Raw genomic sequence first — 19,173 nt, forward strand, 5'->3', positions numbered from 1 at the left:
AGTATGCATGCAAATACTAGAGAGCGTGCATCATCGTAGACAGTTTGTTTTAAACAAAAAACTAGGATAGTGATCCTAGTTTTGTTTCTGTACTATCATAATTCTTTACTGATTTTACCAAAAAAAATTTCTTTACGGAACATAAATTACCTTAATAGCTCACTAATTTAGTATGAAAAAAGTCATTTTTCTAACATATAATTATAGTGTATATATATACATTTCTAATGCTTCAAAATTCGAAAGAAAATAAACTATAAAAGTATGTATATCTTCTGAAATGTTAAATTTCTTGTGAATGAGTACATTTTTCGTTAGCCACAATCCTTGGTCATTATTTTTAAGACTAAACCTCGGTCATTAATAAGTTTTAAATTCGTGGGTCTTTGTTTGACCTCACGATAAGTTAAAGAATACGACTATGAAAAATCACATGATAGAGAAATAATACACCTAAATAAAATAAAAATATATAATTATGTGACATATGAAGCAACTCGTGAGCATATGAATAAGTGTCCCCTGGTTCCTGCTTTGCCATCATCAACTCACCACCGACTTCAAATGGACCCAACCGATACCAATTCCCAAGAGCATGAGGGTGATTTCATTAACATCACCCAGCTTTCAAATCCGGCAGGCGATGAAAATGTTGATCACCCCTCGGCGGATGAAGTAACGAACCAAACCGATGTTTCTCCCCCGCAAGTGACAGAAAATAGCAAAGAAACTAAGTGCGGTATGGGATCAGGTTTAAGTTTAAAAACATTTTGAATTCATTTCTGAAGTTGTTTCAATAATTTAGATCTATATATATTGGCTCTGTATGTTTATTACGAAATTTAAAATTTTGGGCTGCTAATTGTTGTTAGAAAACATTATATAGAGAAACAAAAATGTTTGTTTGAAATTCATATCTTACGTTACGTCGACAGTGACCATGCATGTGTAGAATAGAAATCATGCATTGGTTACTAAGCTCACCCAATGTTGAATATCGCATTTGCATGCATGGTAGTAGATTTAATATTTCACGAATTTGATACGTTAATCTGGTAGACAAGTGTCGTCTATATGTACACCTGAAGAAACAAGAAAGCTATAAATTATTATACATATAATATCATTCTTCTGAATTATCGGAATCAAGAACATCAAATTTAGTATTTTCTTGACTCCAAAATTTTGTTAAAATGTGTTGTAGGAACCGATACAACACAAGAAACGAGCAGGAAAGATGATGGATCTGAAACTGAAAATGACGTGGGTAAAGAGAAACATTTGGAGAAAGACCACGAGGGAAGTTGGAGCAATGTAGAAGACAAGAAAGGTCATGAGGATGTGCTGAAGGAGATAAAAATGCCAAAGACTCATGATCTCTACTGTTCAAACTGCACTCACAACATCACCGGAACTGCTAAACTCTTTAAAAAGGGACAAGAGACTTTTCCTTATAACATAGATAGATTCGTATTCGTTATCATTTTCTCGTTCAAGTACCCTTTCATTTACATCCCATGGTTGTATAACATCACCCAAGGTATGCATTTATATACACACGTATTAAATATACATGTTGGATGACGATGATGATGGTTCTCAAGTATTGTTTCTTGATAATTTGTAGATCCAGTTAAAACCATCCAATCTGATCCTATCCATCGACCTGAAGGTATGTATATATACACACATATATTAAATATATATATTAATGTTGGATGATGATGATGATGATGGTGCTCAAGTGCTGTTTCTTAATAATTTGTAGAGCCAGACAAAACCAACCAGCTTCTTACTCCTGAAGGTATGCATATATACACACATTAAATATATAGTATATATGTTGGACGGTGATGGTGATGGTGCTATAGTATTTGATTATTCATTTATTGGTTTGTAGAGCCAGTCAAAAGACTCAAAACCGACCAGCCTATACCTCCTGTTTCTCCTAAAGGTATGCATATATATATATATACACACATTAAATACAAATGTGTTGGATGATGATGGCGCTCAAGTATTGTTTCTTGATATGTAGAGCCAGTCAAACTCAACCAGCCTAATCCTCTTCCTCCAAAAGGTATGTATGTGTGTACATATTGCTTTACAAATTTACAATGGAGACGATTCGATTTCTCAAATGTTTTGACCGACTGATTCTTGATCTCTATGAATAGTCCCATCTGATCCAAAACGGGACAATACTTTGGCTACACTGCTAGTAAATATACGAGAGAAACTTTTGCCAAACCGTTTGCCAAGGCTCAGTCCCACTTCTCAGCGGTTCCTATTGGTTTTGGTTCTGCTATTGCTGTCAGTCATTCTTCTGCTGACCCTGCCTTCTCGGCCATCAGGCCCATCACCACCATCACCACCACCACAGCGTCCAAGTAAGCATGGAAATTCAAAGGAGACTGATGTTCAGCTAGGTCCAGGAGAAAATGTTCCAGAGAATGGGGAAGGAGGCGACGTCTCGTTTTCCTGGCTCACAAACTTCTTGAGTAGCAATTACCTTTCCATAATCTTATTGTTGTTCCTAGCCATTCTGGCTGTGCTCTGGCGTTCCATGATAGGTGATTCCTTTATCTTTCATTTGCTCTTTTGTCACCTAACTTTCCTAAATATTTACCAAAGCCATCAATATATATGTTGCAGAGGTCCGAGAGAATGATCAACAAGATACCGGGGCTGTCACAAATCCTCAAGAACTTGATGATGTTACAGATCAAGCTGAAGGTCCTCTCACAAATCTGAGTGAAATAAAGATGAATATAAAATATAATCAAAAATATATATACTATGATCTCTCTCTGACTCTCTCTTTCACTTTTTGCTTCAGATACTAATCATCCGGTTACAGAGGTCATCCGTATAAAGCTCTTACAACTAAAGCTAGACATCCTGAAGAGTATTGTATACGGAGGTCTAATCGAGTCCATCACAAGCTTTGGTGTTGTATCCTCCGCTGCTGCTTCCGGAACTTCCACTCGTAAGTACACATGAACACACAAACAGTGACTTGAAATTTTTTCATACATTCTGAATTCAAATTAATACTGTTTTTACTTGCAGTCAACGTTCTGGCCTTGGGGCTAGCCAATTTATTCAGTGGCCTTTTTATAATCATTCACAATGTAAGTCATTTTGTTTCTTATGTGTCTAAACACATTTATCAGTAAAATTACACTTACGAAAGATTATGTATTTTGGCAGCTATATGGACTCTTTAAACGACCACGATACCAAAGCTGGAACAACGATCATATGCCAGAACTGGTATCAGTAGATCCATACGAGGAACTGCTGGGAAAAAGAAACAAAGTCATACTCCACTGCTTCGTTGTTTTTATTTCCTTCATCTTCTTCGGTGTGATCCCTCCCCTCTTCTACGGCTTCTCTTTCAAAATAACAGACAAGGGACGCTACCAAGAAGCTGCGATTTTCGTCGCCGCATCTCTGGTCTGCGTCATATCTCTCTCCTTTGCCAAAGCTTACGCCTTTGGCATGGATAAACTCAAGACCGTGGCTGCATACACTGGAATAGCGATTGCTGGATCTGCGCTTTCTTTCGTTGCAAGTCAACACGCGAGAGATGTGTTTGCAAAGTATGATTTCCATAAGCTTGCCTCTGATTATCTAAAAGGGTGATTTACAGATCACAGAAAAGTCGTTCTTTAGCTGATCTGTCTCTTTGTTCCATAGAACAGAGTTATCTATCGTTTCCTTGTGTCCCAAGTCTTTAATGTGTGTTTGTACACGAACTAGTTTTGTTTCTCTGTAAGCAAAAGGTTCGAATCTTATCAATTTATAATAATAATCAATTTCATTTTAGAAAATTTCATATATTAACAAAAAAAAAAACAATCTTTATCAAAAATAATTAATTTCATTTTCGTCATTTTGGTAAAGTAACAAAAGACAGAATATTGGTTAGTCGTGTTGGTTAGGAATAAAATAAAGAACGTGGACATCGTGGAATAAAAATATTCAGACAAGGAAACTAACAATAAAACAGTAATGAACATGGTTCTGAATCTCATCTTTGTGTATCTCCAATGGAATCCACCGCCACGAATCAGACTCCTTCTCCAAGCTCCACCGTCGACGATGACAATGGCGACGGTGTCTATACCGACGAATTTACCAAACTACCCCCGGACTCACCACACAGCAGCGAGGATGAAGATAGCGTTGACTTTAGCCACGAACAAGGTTTAAGAACTATTTGTACTTTTGGTTAATTTTTTTTTTTTAATTTTCTTAGACAGTTCATTAGTAGTTGATCTTAAACATTCACGTTTTATTTTCTTTTCTTTTCGAATGCTAGACTCTAGTTTGGTACCCATAGGATTCGAGTTACCTCCTTCATTATGATCTATCCAACCTGATGTAATTGATTCCATGAGGCCTGTCTGTCCAATCCACCTCTTATCAAACCGAAATTGTCCTTTCCTCCTGGTGACTTTATCCTCAAGATATGCCACCACTGGGCGATGATCAGATGCCACTATTCCAAGATACTCTGTATAAGAGCATGGGAATAAAGTGTGCCATTTTTCATTTGCTCAGGCGCGATCTAGACAGCATCTAACCGTCACACCCCCTTTTCCTTTTCTTTTTCTCCCTTGCCATGACATTTTGTTCCCCCGGGCCGGGAATTCGAGTAAACCACTATTTCTTATCATATTATTAAATGGAACAAAAGAATCTACACTCCTGATAGATCCCCCATCTTTTTCATGATTTCCTGTAATCTCATTGAGATCTCCAATAACAAACCATGGTTCAGATCGCGCTAGTCCATACCTAGTTAACCGTTCCCACACTTGCTCCAGTAGTTTTTGAACTGGATCCCCATATACAAAAGTAAGATAAACCATTTTGCCAAGAGCCTCTGCTTCTACATCAATCATTGATTGCTAGAATATAATACCTTCACCTGAAACTCGTTATTATAAAAAAGTGCTAAGCCTCCACTTCTCCCCAATGGATCAACTGTCACCAAATTATCATAACCAAAGTGAGCTTGAAATTTTTGAACAAAATCTGGTTCTTGCTTAGTTTCTGCGAGAAATAAAAAATCTGGTTTATGTTTATGCCGTATTTCACTCAAATAACTTATAGTCCATTTATTTCTCATTCCTCGACAATTCTAACTTAAAACTCTCATTAAAAAATTATTTTTTATTTACTCCGGAGAGCCAGAAACCAGCGGGTGTAATGAAACCCTTTGTGACAAATCCATAACAAACCATAACCACTCCAACCCTTTTTTTCTTCATCTTTGCCACTATCCAAATCTCATTCGAAACATAGAACAACGAAACCTCTCTATCGCAAAATGAGACATGACCGATATGAATATATCGTAACATACTCACGGTAAGGTTATTAAACCCCACAATGCCTTGTCCAATTAACCAATCACCTGATAAACATATAACTCTTCCACATATCCAGGAATCAGACTGAAACCTTTTTAAACAATTTACATTCCCCTTTTGAAAAATATAACAACACCATACGATAAACAAAAGAGTAATATTAAACCCCAAGACCCTATAAACCCAAGTACTAAATCCATTAGTCCCCAAGTACCAGTTCTACCAAAAAACTAAAATAGCCTTCTCGTCTATATTAAGCACCACAGAATGACTTATTACTCCGAGACCATTCCACCTCCACAGCATGATCCACCATTGCGTCACCTCTATACCCCAACCTCTCTGCTGCCACAAATACGAGCCAAGCCAGTGTACCCTGAGACTTCTAGTTAACATCAGTAAACCAAAGAAACCAGATAGACCACCACTCACTATATTCCGGTACCTAAATATATCAACATAACAGTCATACTCCTGAAGAGAACTGTCACCATTATACCAAACCCGAATACAGCACAAAACAAAGAAACCGCAATACCAAAGACACATCGCATTTTTATTAATCCATTGCTTTCTCTCCAGAGAAAGATTAACCAAAAAGCATGAAAACAAAACAAAGACCAGACACAACTTATTCTTTAACTCAAATGAAAACCAAATACTTCTAAAGCTTATTAAAACCGAAGAACAAACGAAACCCTTAAACAGACCATAAAGCAAACCCGGTTTGCTCAACCACTCTTGTAGAGGGACTCTATCCATAAAACTCAAGGCTTCTGCTGTCCAGATTTCGGGTTTAAAGGACCCTTCATCTCTGTTTGCTTACTGGTATCTCCTTGCCTTGTTCCTGTCTTAGCTCCAGCTCTTTTCCTTGGAGACGCCAGCGCATTGAAAACCCGCATCTTAGAACTCCCCACCGTGCTTAACGCAGGTTTGAACAGGCGCTTACGTAACCCCTGTTTCTTCCCTGCACCACCTCCAATCTGACCTTGCTCCTCTTCCACAGACGCCACTTTTTCTTCCTCCTTGCCATTACCTTCCTTGATCACCTCCTCAGCCTCTCCCTCTGAAAAATTCTCCATGAAATCCTCAGCATCCATATCTATTCTGTTCTCAAGTAGATGCGCCTTGATCTCGTCCATGTCCATCACGTCCTCATCATCTAACTCCCATTGATTCTCCATCATGCCTTGTACCGTTACTAAGCCTTGTTCCGCCTCTATAGGATCAAAAATTGCTTCTGTTCCATCAGCTTGAGTTTTGGCCAGTTCCTCTTGAAATTTTTGAGATGGCATTGTAACCACCCGCTCCTCCGCATTCCGAATCTCTCCCTCCTCTCGAGCTTCCTCATGTGCCCCTCTGTACTCCTTTTGCTCTCTTGGTTGTTCATTCTGAACTTCACCTCGTGTATCCTCTCTCCATGCAGGTCTATTACGAGAAGCATCGCCATCTCCCCTATAGTGTCCTCGACTGGTATATGCCCTCTTGTTTCCTTTCTCTAATACTTTTGTCCATTTAAACTATGTTTCCTCCACCATTTTACCCTTATCTTTGCCATAGTAATCACGCCCATCTCTCTCCTTATTCTGCACATTCCCGTTTATCACAACACCCTTGTAGCTCCTCGCCCTATCCTCATGCTTTCCACCTTCATACCACGAACCGTTTGCATCTCTGCCTTCCCGTTTCCTCTCCGGACTCCTCTTCTTGTTCTTCTCATCTAATGGGCACACTTCATCCTTATGACAAAGACTACCACACACTTGGCAATAGCCAAATAATTTCTCGTATCGCAACGACACTGGAACTTCCTCGCCGTCATAGAATTTCCCGCCTGTAAAATCCACCGTCGTATCAAAACAGAGCTCCTTGAACCCATCAACCACTACTTGAACTCGGGATTGAACTACATCCACAGCTACCGTCCTTCCAATAGCATTGCCAATGCTCTCGAAAGTGGGTTCTGTTTTAAATTCCTCCGGTACGCCTATCACACGCACCCATAACGTAATCAAAAACGGGTATAGCAAGGACTTTTTTGGTTGCAAGCGTGCCAGAGAGAGTATCCAGTAGTCAAAGTGAAACGGCTGGAGCTTGAGAACCCCTGCCATATCCTCCTCTTTCTGGAAATCAAACTGAAACTTCCTGAAACCCAAGTCTGTACCCACCACCTTCTCCTCCAATTTCCAGATCTTCGGCATATTCGAGATCAGCGCCTTCATCTCCTGTTCCTCAGGATTCATACATCGGCCAAGCTGAATTGTCGAAGTGGGGCACAGAGATCTTCAGCCTCTTGCGAGCGCCTTCAGTGTTCTTCACCTCCCCCACATTACACAAAAGCTGACTCTGCGTCATATCCAAAAGAAGAAAAGTAAAACTTTGATCTTTGTCTAGAGAAAGAGAGAAAGTTTCGAATGAAATGATAGTATTAAAACTCATCCCCATATCCCTTTTATACTGATCCAAAATCCTCATCATTCCACTCCCACGATTTCTCCTATTATTGCAGAATCTTGTATAATTGTAATTGAAATCAATATCCCTTGACCAACTCAATCGCAAAACCCATACTTCCCAGATCAATTCCACATCAAATCCATCGCGATTCCCTTTTCTATTAACCCTAGATCTCTGATTGAATATACAAAAAGAAAGAACGACGATACCTCTATAAGGATTTGATTCCGTCTTAAAGAGGATCGAAATCAAAATCCAAATCGAGGAGATTCCAAATCGTTGAGTTTTCCCCAAATACCACTTCCCCAAGCCAAGCCATCGAAGATTAACCACAGAATGCGAGATCGAACCCTCATAAAAACCCCGAATCCCAGGATTCCAACGCCGTGAGATCATCGTAGATCTAGATCGCCATCTTCGTCGCCATCACGTTTCAAAATAAAGTTCTCTCATTTTATGATCTATTGTATATGTAATATGTTTTATTTAGATGATTCGATCTTCCTACGTATTTTGTTTATCATCCGAACAAAACAGGAAAAACATAATCCCTAGTTCCACACAATGTGCATATTCCTTGTTATAACTTTTTAATTATCTAGAATTAGTTCCACAAATTATATAAATTATAAATAATTGTGTTTAATTAACTTAATTATTTTTATTGTGTTTTATTTTTTTTTTAAAAAAAAATCAAGATAAAAATTTTAAAAATCAAAAGGCATTTTTGAAACTTAAACATAAAATATGAAAAATCAGAAAACAATTTTCGAAAAAATTATTATAAAAGTTTGAATTTGAAAACATATAATTCAAAACTATTTAGAAAATATTTTTTTTAATTTTTAATATATACTTAAAAAATTATTTATATTTATATATCTATATTTATTTAAATAATTATTTAGAAATATCTAAAATAATTATTAAAATATTTTAAATAATAATAATAATAAATTGATTTTTTGAATAATTTTGAATTGTGTGTTTTCAATTTCAAACTTTTTATAATAATATTTTTGATTTTTTTTTATTTTTCATATTATATTTTTAAGTTTCAAAATTTCCTTTTTATTTTAAAAATTTTTATCTTGAAATTTCTTTTAAAAAAATAAAACATAATAACAATAATTAAACACAATTACTTAGAATTTATATATTTTGCGGAACTAATTCTAGATAATTAAAAGTTCATACCAAGGAATATGAACATATTTAGATGATGTAGAGGAATATGAACAAAATTCATAACAAGGAATAAGAATATGTTTTTCTTGTTTTGTTTGGATGATGACAAAATACATAGGAATATGGAAATATCTAAATAAAAAAATATTAAATATACAATAGATATTAGAACAAATTAGTTGGTTGGCATATTGGTTGAGTACAAGTAATATGGGTAGATAATATCCGAACCCGGGTTCATTGCCCCCATCTATAATTTTTTCTATAAAAACTATTATTTTTTATCAATTAATTAAGATGTAAATGATACGTAAACACCCGTTAAATCCATATAAACATTTGTTACCATTTGATTAAAGGAGACACGATCAATGCATGTACAAAACTTAATTATTTTTGTTTGTGTATGAAATTTAAATATTTTATGTATTGATATACGTTTTATTATAGGGTCCGAGTTTAAAATCAGTTTTGATTTGCTTTTTAAGCGATTAATAAGTTTTTAAATAATTAATTGCATCCCCGATTAATTGAACCGATTTGACTAAAATCGGAACGGTGAACCGGCTAGACGTTTGCATTTTAGAACATGGGTATAAAGTAACATAGCCTATGTATATTAGAGGTAGTTCAAAAAAAAAGGCTACGTATATTAGTATTGAAGCATCATAATTTTTGTTATGGTTTATTCATCTTAAACCAAAATACCAAATTTTAATTTCGTTTGGATCGGCTGTACCGGTATCGACTGACATGGTTATAAATCTGAGAAATTATGTGCTTCGTCCTACTCAATAAAAATTGATATTGAATGGAAAGACTCATATCTTTACATTTAAGTGTCGAATCATTTCCACTTCGTATTTGGACATTCCTAATACAATAGAACATCTATATATTAATATTCGATAAACTAATAATCGCTATAAATTTTACCGGTTCTAATTCGGACCGGTTCAAAATTTAACACAAATCGATAAAATAATAAAATAATAATTTTTTAGAAAATTCTATGTAAATATATAGTTTCATTAAAATTATAAATTAATAATTTATATGCATATATATTTTATATAAGTAAGAATCTATTATTATATTGTTTGTTTTATATTCACAATAAAATTATCTTTACATTTTCGTAAGATTTAATATATTTTTGATGAGATTTAATAATATTATATTTAAAATCACATTTAAATTCTATGCTATATGTATTATATACACCAAATAATATAATAAAATTGATATAAATGTCAAATTTTAAAAATAACAATTAATGTCTATACAGTAAAATCAAATATATTTTTATCTTAGAATAAAAATATTTTTTTTTGTAAAAGAAATAGAATAAATATATCTTAAAATGAAAATCTAAATGAGAAAACTTTTGTAATTTAATAACTTTATAAATTCATAAAATTTCAAAGTCCTAGCATTATTAATTTGTAAAGTTTCTGCTGTATTATATACAGTTATCTATTAAAACGGTACCTTATGTTAAATAGTTTTTTCTTGTATTCTTATTTTTTGCAACACACTGTATTCTCAATTTAGTTTCTCATTTTTTTCCGTTTTCTACCTGGAGAGTTTGCAGAATCACAAGGCACAAAGGAGCTTCCGGAAGCAAAGAATTGGCAAAGCTAGAAAACGACAACGGCCGTTCTGTCGTGTCCGGAGATGCGGGGTCAAAACACGCTTTGGGAAACAAACAAAAAACGATAGTATAAGATAAGAGACCCGATGGAGTATTTGATCAAGTCTTGTACTAATCTTAAAGCATTTGCATATGCAGTTACCATGACCTACGGTCATTTGATTAAACAAAGACCTCGTCGTTCGTTTAGAAGAGTGCGAGTGAATGTTTAACATGTCCTAATTTAGTTTCATTTCGTAAATACTTTTACAAACCATCGGAAAAGCAATTTCGTAAATACTCTTACAAACCATCGGAAAAGCAAGATTTGATGCTTTTGATATTTTAAAACCCATATATAATAAAAGGATTATGTATGGGCAAGAATATAGACTATTATATAATCTGATCTCAAACAAAGATGAAAAACTTAAAATCCCAATTACTTTTTTTTAGCATCCTGATCAAACTCAGGTTCGAAATTTTATGTTAATAATCAACTCCAATATTCCGTAAGTCATAAACATAAACTAGAAGTCGTAAACAATATTTTCCATGTCATAAACAATGAAAAAGTCTTAAACAATGAAGAAAACAAATTGCAATATGACAATTTCTAACAGTTTTAGGTCAATTAATATTAGGGTTAATTAATAATTTAATATTAAGGTAGATCGATGTCAATTAATATTGGGGATAATAAACAAAAAGACCATCTATTCCTTAAAACACACAACTATTAAATGTTGAACAAGTCAACAACAAATAACCTAGAAAACACACAGAAGTGCGTAAGAGAAAGAAAATTTGATCTCTAGTATGAGCATGTTGCGAGCGGAGCAATCTGCTTGAATATTCTTATAGTGTGTGGTTTAAATACCAAATGAAAAAATTAGGGAATAGTTCTTCAAATCTACTTTTCTCATTCTCTACTGAAACTACATGTTCAACAAATCATTTGATCCGTAAGAAACAACAGAAATTACATCCTGTGTCGCAATGCATTTTCCCCCCGGTAAATCTCCCCATACAATTCATTGTGCAAATCAAACTCTCGAGCTTCAAATGCAAAGCATAGACGGATAGACCCTTCGGATACTCGCTACTCAGCTCGTTTGTTCTCCTTCTTTCCATGGTCTATCTAGTATGCATGCAAATACTAGAGAGCGTGCATCATCGTAGACAGTTTGTTTTAAACAAAAAACTAGGATAGTGATCCTAGTTTTGTTTCTGTACTATCATAATTCTTTACTGATTTTACCAAAAAAAATTTCTTTACGGAACATAAATTACCTTAATAGCTCACTAATTTAGTATGAAAAAAGTCATTTTTCTAACATATAATTATAGTGTATATATATACATTTCTAATGCTTCAAAATTCGAAAGAAAATAAACTATAAAAGTATGTATATCTTCTGAAATGTTAAATTTCTTGTGAATGAGTACATTTTTCGTTAGCCACAATCCTTGGTCATTATTTTTAAGACTAAACCTCGGTCATTAATAAGTTTTAAATTCGTGGGTCTTTGTTTGACCTCACGATAAGTTAAAGAATACGACTATGAAAAATCACATGATAGAGAAATAATACACCTAAATAAAATAAAAATATATAATTATGTGACATATGAAGCAACTCGTGAGCATATGAATAAGTGTCCCCTGGTTCCTGCTTTGCCATCATCAACTCACCACCGACTTCAAATGGACCCAACCGATACCAATTCCCAAGAGCATGAGGGTGATTTCATTAACATCACCCAGCTTTCAAATCCGGCAGGCGATGAAAATGTTGATCACCCCTCGGCGGATGAAGTAACGAACCAAACCGATGTTTCTCCCCCGCAAGTGACAGAAAATAGCAAAGAAACTAAGTGCGGTATGGGATCAGGTTTAAGTTTAAAAACATTTTGAATTCATTTCTGAAGTTGTTTCAATAATTTAGATCTATATATATTGGCTCTGTATGTTTATTACGAAATTTAAAATTTTGGGCTGCTAATTGTTGTTAGAAAACATTATATAGAGAAACAAAAATGTTTGTTTGAAATTCATATCTTACGTTACGTCGACAGTGACCATGCATGTGTAGAATAGAAATCATGCATTGGTTACTAAGCTCACCCAATGTTGAATATCGCATTTGCATGCATGGTAGTAGATTTAATATTTCACGAATTTGATACGTTAATCTGGTAGACAAGTGTCGTCTATATGTACACCTGAAGAAACAAGAAAGCTATAAATTATTATACATATAATATCATTCTTCTGAATTATCGGAATCAAGAACATCAAATTTAGTATTTTCTTGACTCCAAAATTTTGTTAAAATGTGTTGTAGGAACCGATACAACACAAGAAACGAGCAGGAAAGATGATGGATCTGAAACTGAAAATGACGTGGGTAAAGAGAAACATTTGGAGAAAGACCACGAGGGAAGTTGGAGCAATGTAGAAGACAAGAAAGGTCATGAGGATGTGCTGAAGGAGATAAAAATGCCAAAGACTCATGATCTCTACTGTTCAAAGTGCACTCACAACATCACCGGAACTGCTAAACTCTTTAAAAAGGGACAAGAGACTTTTCCTTATAACATAGATAGATTCGTATTCGTTATCATTTTCTCGTTCAAGTACCCTTTCATTTACATCCCATGGTTGTATAACATCACCCAAGGTATGCATTTATATACACACGTATTAAATATACATGTTGGATGACGATGATGATGGTTCTCAAGTATTGTTTCTTGATAATTTGTAGATCCAGTTAAAACCATCCAATCTGATCCTATCCATCGACCTGAAGGTATGTATATATACACATATATTAAATATATATATTAATGTTGGATGATGATGATGATGATGGTGCTCAAGTGCTGTTTCTTAATAATTTGTAGAGCCAGACAAAACCAACCAGCTTCTTACTCCTGAAGGTATGCATATATACACACATTAAATATATAGTATATATGTTGGACGGTGATGGTGATGGTGCTATAGTATTTGATTATTCATTTATTGGTTTGTAGAGCCAGTCAAAAGACTCAAAACCGACCAGCCTATACCTCCTGTTTCTCCTAAAGGTATGCATATATATATATATACACACATTAAATACAAATGTGTTGGATGATGATGGCGCTCAAGTATTGTTTCTTGATATGTAGAGCCAGTCAAACTCAACCAGCCTAATCCTCTTCCTCCAAAAGGTATGTATGTGTGTACATATTGCTTTACAAATTTACAATGGAGACGATTCGATTTCTCAAATGTTTTGACCGACTGATTCTTGATCTCTATGAATAGTCCCATCTGATCCAAAACGGGACAATACTTTGGCTACACTGCTAGTAAATATACGAGAGAAACTTTTGCCAAACCGTTTGCCAAGGCTCAGTCCCACTTCTCAGCGGTTCCTATTGGTTTTGGTTCTGCTATTGCTGTCAGTCATTCTTCTGCTGACCCTGCCTTCTCGGCCATCAGGCCCATCACCACCATCACCACCACCACAGCGTCCAAGTAAGCATGGAAATTCAAAGGAGACTGATGTTCAGCTAGGTCCAGGAGAAAATGTTCCAGAGAATGGGGAAGGAGGCGACGTCTCGTTTTCCTGGCTCACAAACTTCTTGAGTAGCAATTACCTTTCCATAATCTTATTGTTGTTCCTAGCCATTCTGGCTGTGCTCTGGCGTTCCATGATAGGTGATTCCTTTATCTTTCATTTGCTCTTTTGTCACCTAACTTTCCTAAATATTTACCAAAGCCATCAATATATATGTTGCAGAGGTCCGAGAGAATGATCAACAAGATACCGGGGCTGTCACAAATCCTCAAGAACTTGATGATGTTACAGATCAAGCTGAAGGTCCTCTCACAAATCTGAGTGAAATAAAGATGAATATAAAATATAATCAAAAATATATATACTATGATCTCTCTCTGACTCTCTCTTTCACTTTTTGCTTCAGATACTAATCATCCGGTTACAGAGGTCATCCGTATAAAGCTCTTACAACTAAAGCTAGACATCCTGAAGAGTATTGTATACGGAGGTCTAATCGAGTCCATCACAAGCTTTGGTGTTGTATCCTCCGCTGCTGCTTCCGGAACTTCCACTCGTAAGTACACATGAACACACAAACAGTGACTTGAAATTTTTTCATACATTCTGAATTCAAATTAATACTGTTTTTACTTGCAGTCAACGTTCTGGCCTTGGGGCTAGCCAATTTATTCAGTGGCCTTTTTATAATCATTCACAATGTAAGTCATTTTGTTTCTTATGTGTCTAAACACATTTATCAGTAAAATTACACTTACGAAAGATTATGTATTTTGGCAGCTATATGGACTCTTTAAACGACCACGATACCAAAGCTGGAACAACGATCATATGCCAGAACTGGTATCAGTAGATCCATACGAGGAACTGCTGGGAAAAAGAAACAAAGTCATACTCCACTGCTTCGTTGTTTTTATTTCCTTCATCTTCTTCGGTGTGATCCCTCCCCTCTTCTACGGCTTCTCTTTCAAAATAACAGACAAGGGACGCTACCAAGAAGCTGCGATTTTCGTCGCCGCATCTCTGGTCTGCGTCATATCTCTCTCCTTTGCCAAAGCTTACGCCTTTGGCATGGATAAACTCAAGACCGTGGCTGCATACACTGGAATAGCGATTGCTGGATCTGCGCTTTCTTTCGTTGCAAGTCAACACGCGAGAGATGTGTTTGCAAAGTATGATTTCCATAAGCTTGCCTCTGATTATCTAAAAGGGTGATTTACAGATCACAGAAAAGTCGTTCTTTAGCTGATCTGTCTCTTTGTTCCATAGAACAGAGTTATCTATCGTTTCCTTGTGTCCCAAGTCTTTAATGTGTGTTTGTACACGAACTAGTTTTGTTTCTCTGTAAGCAAAAGGTTCGAATCTTATCAATTTATAATAATAATCAATTTCATTTTAGAAAATTTCATATATTAACAAAAAAAAAAACAATCTTTATCAAAAATAATTAATTTCATTTTCGTCATTTTGGTAAAGTAACAAAAGACAGAATATTGGTTAGTCGTGTTGGTTAGGAATAAAATAAAGAACGTGGACATCGTGGAATAAAAATATTCAGACAAGGAAACTAACAATAAAACAGTAATGAACATGGTTCTGAATCTCATCTTTGTGTATCTCCAATGGAATCCACCGCCACGAATCAGACTCCTTCTCCAAGCTCCACCGTCGACGATGACAATGGCGACGGTGTCTATACCGACGAATTTACCAAACTACCCCCGGACTCACCACACAGCAGCGAGGATGAAGATAGCGTTGACTTTAGCCACGAACAAGGTTTAAGAACTATTTGTACTTTTGGTTAATTTTTTTTTTTAATTTTCTTAGACAGTTCATTAGTAGTTGATCTTAAACATTCACGTTTTATTTTCTTTTCTTTTCGAATGCTAGACTCTAGTTTGGTACCCATAGGATTCGAGTTACATGAAGCTATTGACACTGGGAGTGCTTCAAGATCTGTAAGAGGCAAAGATTCACAAACAGAACGTGATTTCTTGGATAGTGATGTGGAGATTGTGATCAAGAACCAGCATGAGTATTACTTTTACTGCCCCTGCTGTGGTGAAGACATCACCAAAACAGTCAAGCTCGTGAAGAAATCAGATATTCAACCCGCAAAAAAATCTGACAATGCAAATAAACCTATTGACACTAAGAATGGTTCAAGATCCGAAGACAAGAAGACAAAAAATTTGTCCTGGCTCCCTGCTTATCTCCAGAAGCTGTTTCTTTCTGTTTATGGCCACATCAAAGACAAAGGTACCCTTTCTTTTGGTGCCTTTGGTGTGGACAGGTGTGATTGACTTTGGTTTCTTGGCAGATTCAGGCAAGATAGAGGTTGATTCAAAGTCAACTAACAATGATCTTGGTACCAATAGTGAGGAACCAAGCATTGATGTCAAGACTGAGAAAGACAGACCCAGTTTTCCCAAGTGGTACCTCGATGTTTTTGCTTGGTTGTTCCTCTGTATTATCATTGCTCTTTCTTTCCTTTTCACTTCCCCTCAGCAGTCATCACCTTTCATTACACCACCACATCTGGAACTGCCTTCTATCCCTCCATTGCCGCTGCCTTCATTATCTATACTTTGGTTACTTCCAGCGTTTCCGGTGTTGCTTCTAGTCACTATGGCAATGAGGTCCGGTTACATTCCCATATATCACAAAGAGAAAGGTAAGTTACTTTTTTTCTACTCAAGTCTTTTGTATCCATCATTTTCAAGACCTGACAAATTTTTTTAAACATACCAGGCGACAAAGAGGTTGATTCCAAGTCTACTGATACTACTAGTGAAGAACAGATTAAGAAAACTAAAATTGAAGATGACCAAGCTGCAGATTCTTGTCAAGATTCTGACAAGAAGACAGGTATGTTTTGAATTCCGGTTCTGAAATGAATACTAATGACGCTTGGTTGTTAACAAAAATCTTGATTATGCTAGACAAGCAAAAAGTTCACCCGGTTCTGGTAGATCCTCCTCCACCACAGGAGCAACCGTCTATGCAAATTGCCAATAAGGAAACACCACCTAAAACTCAAGCAGAACCTGGGGTTCAACCAGATACTCAACCAGAGATCCCAAAGAGTGTTGAACCGGGCAAAGGCGGTAATAAACTTGAAATCTTGAAAAGTATTGTGTATGGAGGTCTAACACAATCCATCACAAGCCTTTGCACCGTAACATCTGCAGCTGCTTCTGGTGCTTCAACTCGTAAGTGATCCACATCACATCTCCTTGAGCCATGCATAAACACTATTAACTAACGCATAAATCTTTTTTAATGACTTCTGATTATGTTGCAGTGAATGTTTTGGCCTTGGGAGTTGCCAACTTGTCAAGCGGTCTTCTTCTGATTGTTCACAGCGTAAGTGATCTTTCTTGTCTGTCACGTAACATTAATTTCAGAGGATTTAAATAACTAAAAACGCCATTTTTGTTTGCAGCTCCAAGAACTAATAAACGAGAAACCCAAAACAAGAACCAACACTGATGATCAGAAAGAATCAGACGCAGATGTGGAAGAAGAAGATAGGTACGTGGAAGCTCTGGGGAGAAGAGAGAAATGGTGGTTTCACAGGTTGATAGCAATCTCCTCTTTCGTCGTATGCGGTTTGATCCCACCACTTGTATACGGCTTCTCTTTCAGAAGAAGAGTCGAAAAGAGACAAGAGTACAAGACTTTAGCGGTTTACGCAGCTTCTCTCCTCTGCATCGTCTTGCTCTCAGTTGCGAAAGCTTACGTCTCGAAGAGACGCGAGTATGTCAAGACTCTGTTTAGGTACACGTCAATGGCGACGACGGCGTCGGGATTCTCTACGTTCATGGGATATTTCGTGAACCAGTGGCTTGAGAAAAGCGGGTTTTATGATGAATCTACAGAAACTCCACGAGTTTGAGACTTTGTTCTTGCTCTGTCTGTCACTTTACATTGTCCTTTTCTTTCCTTTTATAGTGTCGAATGTTTTCATTACAAAACTAAACGAAAATAAAGTAGAAAGTGTTCAGTGAGACACAAAGAACCTTTTTGTTAGAACAAAGAAAACGATTTTGTTAAGATTCTTCTTTTAACATGCACGAGAAAGATGTTAAGATTTAACAATAGATTCAATTGGTCGGTTACAATAGGGATGCAGGAACACAAATATTGGTGGAGAAATACATTAGATACATCTCCTCATTGTGATATTTCTTACTTCGAGGTTACAAAGAAGTCATGGGATGATATAAAAGAGAGGAGTTATTAGTTATATGTTACTTAATTATGGACCTCATAGTCAATTATCTTAATAAGGGATTCCCACACTTGCAGACAAGGAGGGCCAAGTGTGTTCCCGTATCGTGCTCTAAAGCATGCTGTGCAAACTCTTTTTCACACATTCACGTACTGGTTTGTTCGAAGAATCATATTTAAACATAAACAAAATTAATCTAACCCATTTGAATCTTACTTTTCATAGTTGATCGGTGAATCTTCTGTGAAAACATCGTAAGCATAACATTTTGTTTGTCACAAACGTAAGCATAACATAAGACTTGGATACTTTGTTGTTTATTGTCACTTTAAATGGTTGGATTCCTTTTGAAAAAGGGTATAAGAATAAGCTACAGTTTATTTTCGAAATAAGAGTCTAACCAACACCTACTTAATCTGTTGATTCTATAAAAACATCTGGCGGGTATCAAAACACAGGGATATGATGAATCCATGTGAACTCAAAGGTCAAGTTCGCATGAATCATGACTCGTTCATCATCACATCTACTGAGATCGCTAATACTATTATTAAAATCAATTTACATTCCTTATGCATGGCTGTCAACCACGTTCGTAACGTGTGTTTTTTGGTTATTTTAGGTGGGTATAATTGATACTCTTTTGTTTCAAAATACACGGAGTTTTAGCATTGTACATAACTATTAAGAAACTTATTTT

The 19,173-nt window shown here is 35.9% G+C and overlaps 3 protein-coding genes across 3 annotated transcripts; 2 read left to right on the forward strand and 1 right to left on the reverse strand.

Annotated features, from left to right (window-relative positions):
* Positions 1-6,151: 6,151 nt before the first annotated feature.
* On the reverse strand, positions 6,152-7,627 carry LOC125579840. The gene is made up of 2 exons (XM_048743713.1): positions 6,928-7,627; positions 6,152-6,882 (listed from the first exon to the last, which is right to left on the reverse strand). The coding sequence occupies exons 1-2, from the start codon at positions 7,625-7,627 to the stop codon at positions 6,152-6,154; spliced, it is 1,431 nt and encodes a 476-aa protein (XP_048599670.1).
* A 4,685-nt stretch (positions 7,628-12,312) lies between these two features.
* On the forward strand, positions 12,313-15,706 carry LOC125579841. The gene is made up of 9 exons (XM_048743714.1): positions 12,313-12,513; positions 12,970-13,365; positions 13,433-13,477; positions 13,574-13,607; positions 13,704-13,757; positions 13,842-13,883; positions 13,981-14,460; positions 14,666-14,792; positions 15,208-15,706. Exons 1-9 carry the CDS (start codon positions 12,313-12,315, stop codon positions 15,449-15,451), a joined length of 1,623 nt encoding a protein of 540 aa, XP_048599671.1. The 3' UTR covers positions 15,452-15,706.
* Positions 15,707-15,779: 73 nt separating this feature from the next.
* Positions 15,780-18,315, forward strand: LOC106376136 (membrane protein of ER body 1). The gene is made up of 7 exons (XM_013816196.3): positions 15,780-16,015; positions 16,130-16,498; positions 16,560-16,913; positions 16,991-17,107; positions 17,182-17,451; positions 17,544-17,605; positions 17,685-18,315. Exons 1-7 carry the CDS (start codon positions 15,859-15,861, stop codon positions 18,135-18,137), a joined length of 1,782 nt encoding a protein of 593 aa, XP_013671650.1. The 5' UTR covers positions 15,780-15,858; the 3' UTR covers positions 18,138-18,315.
* Positions 18,316-19,173: the final 858 nt, after the last annotated feature.

The sequence above is a fragment of the Brassica napus genome, chromosome C1, assembly GCF_020379485.1.
Source record: "Brassica napus cultivar Da-Ae chromosome C1, Da-Ae, whole genome shotgun sequence".
Taxonomy (NCBI): domain Eukaryota; kingdom Viridiplantae; phylum Streptophyta; class Magnoliopsida; order Brassicales; family Brassicaceae; genus Brassica; species Brassica napus.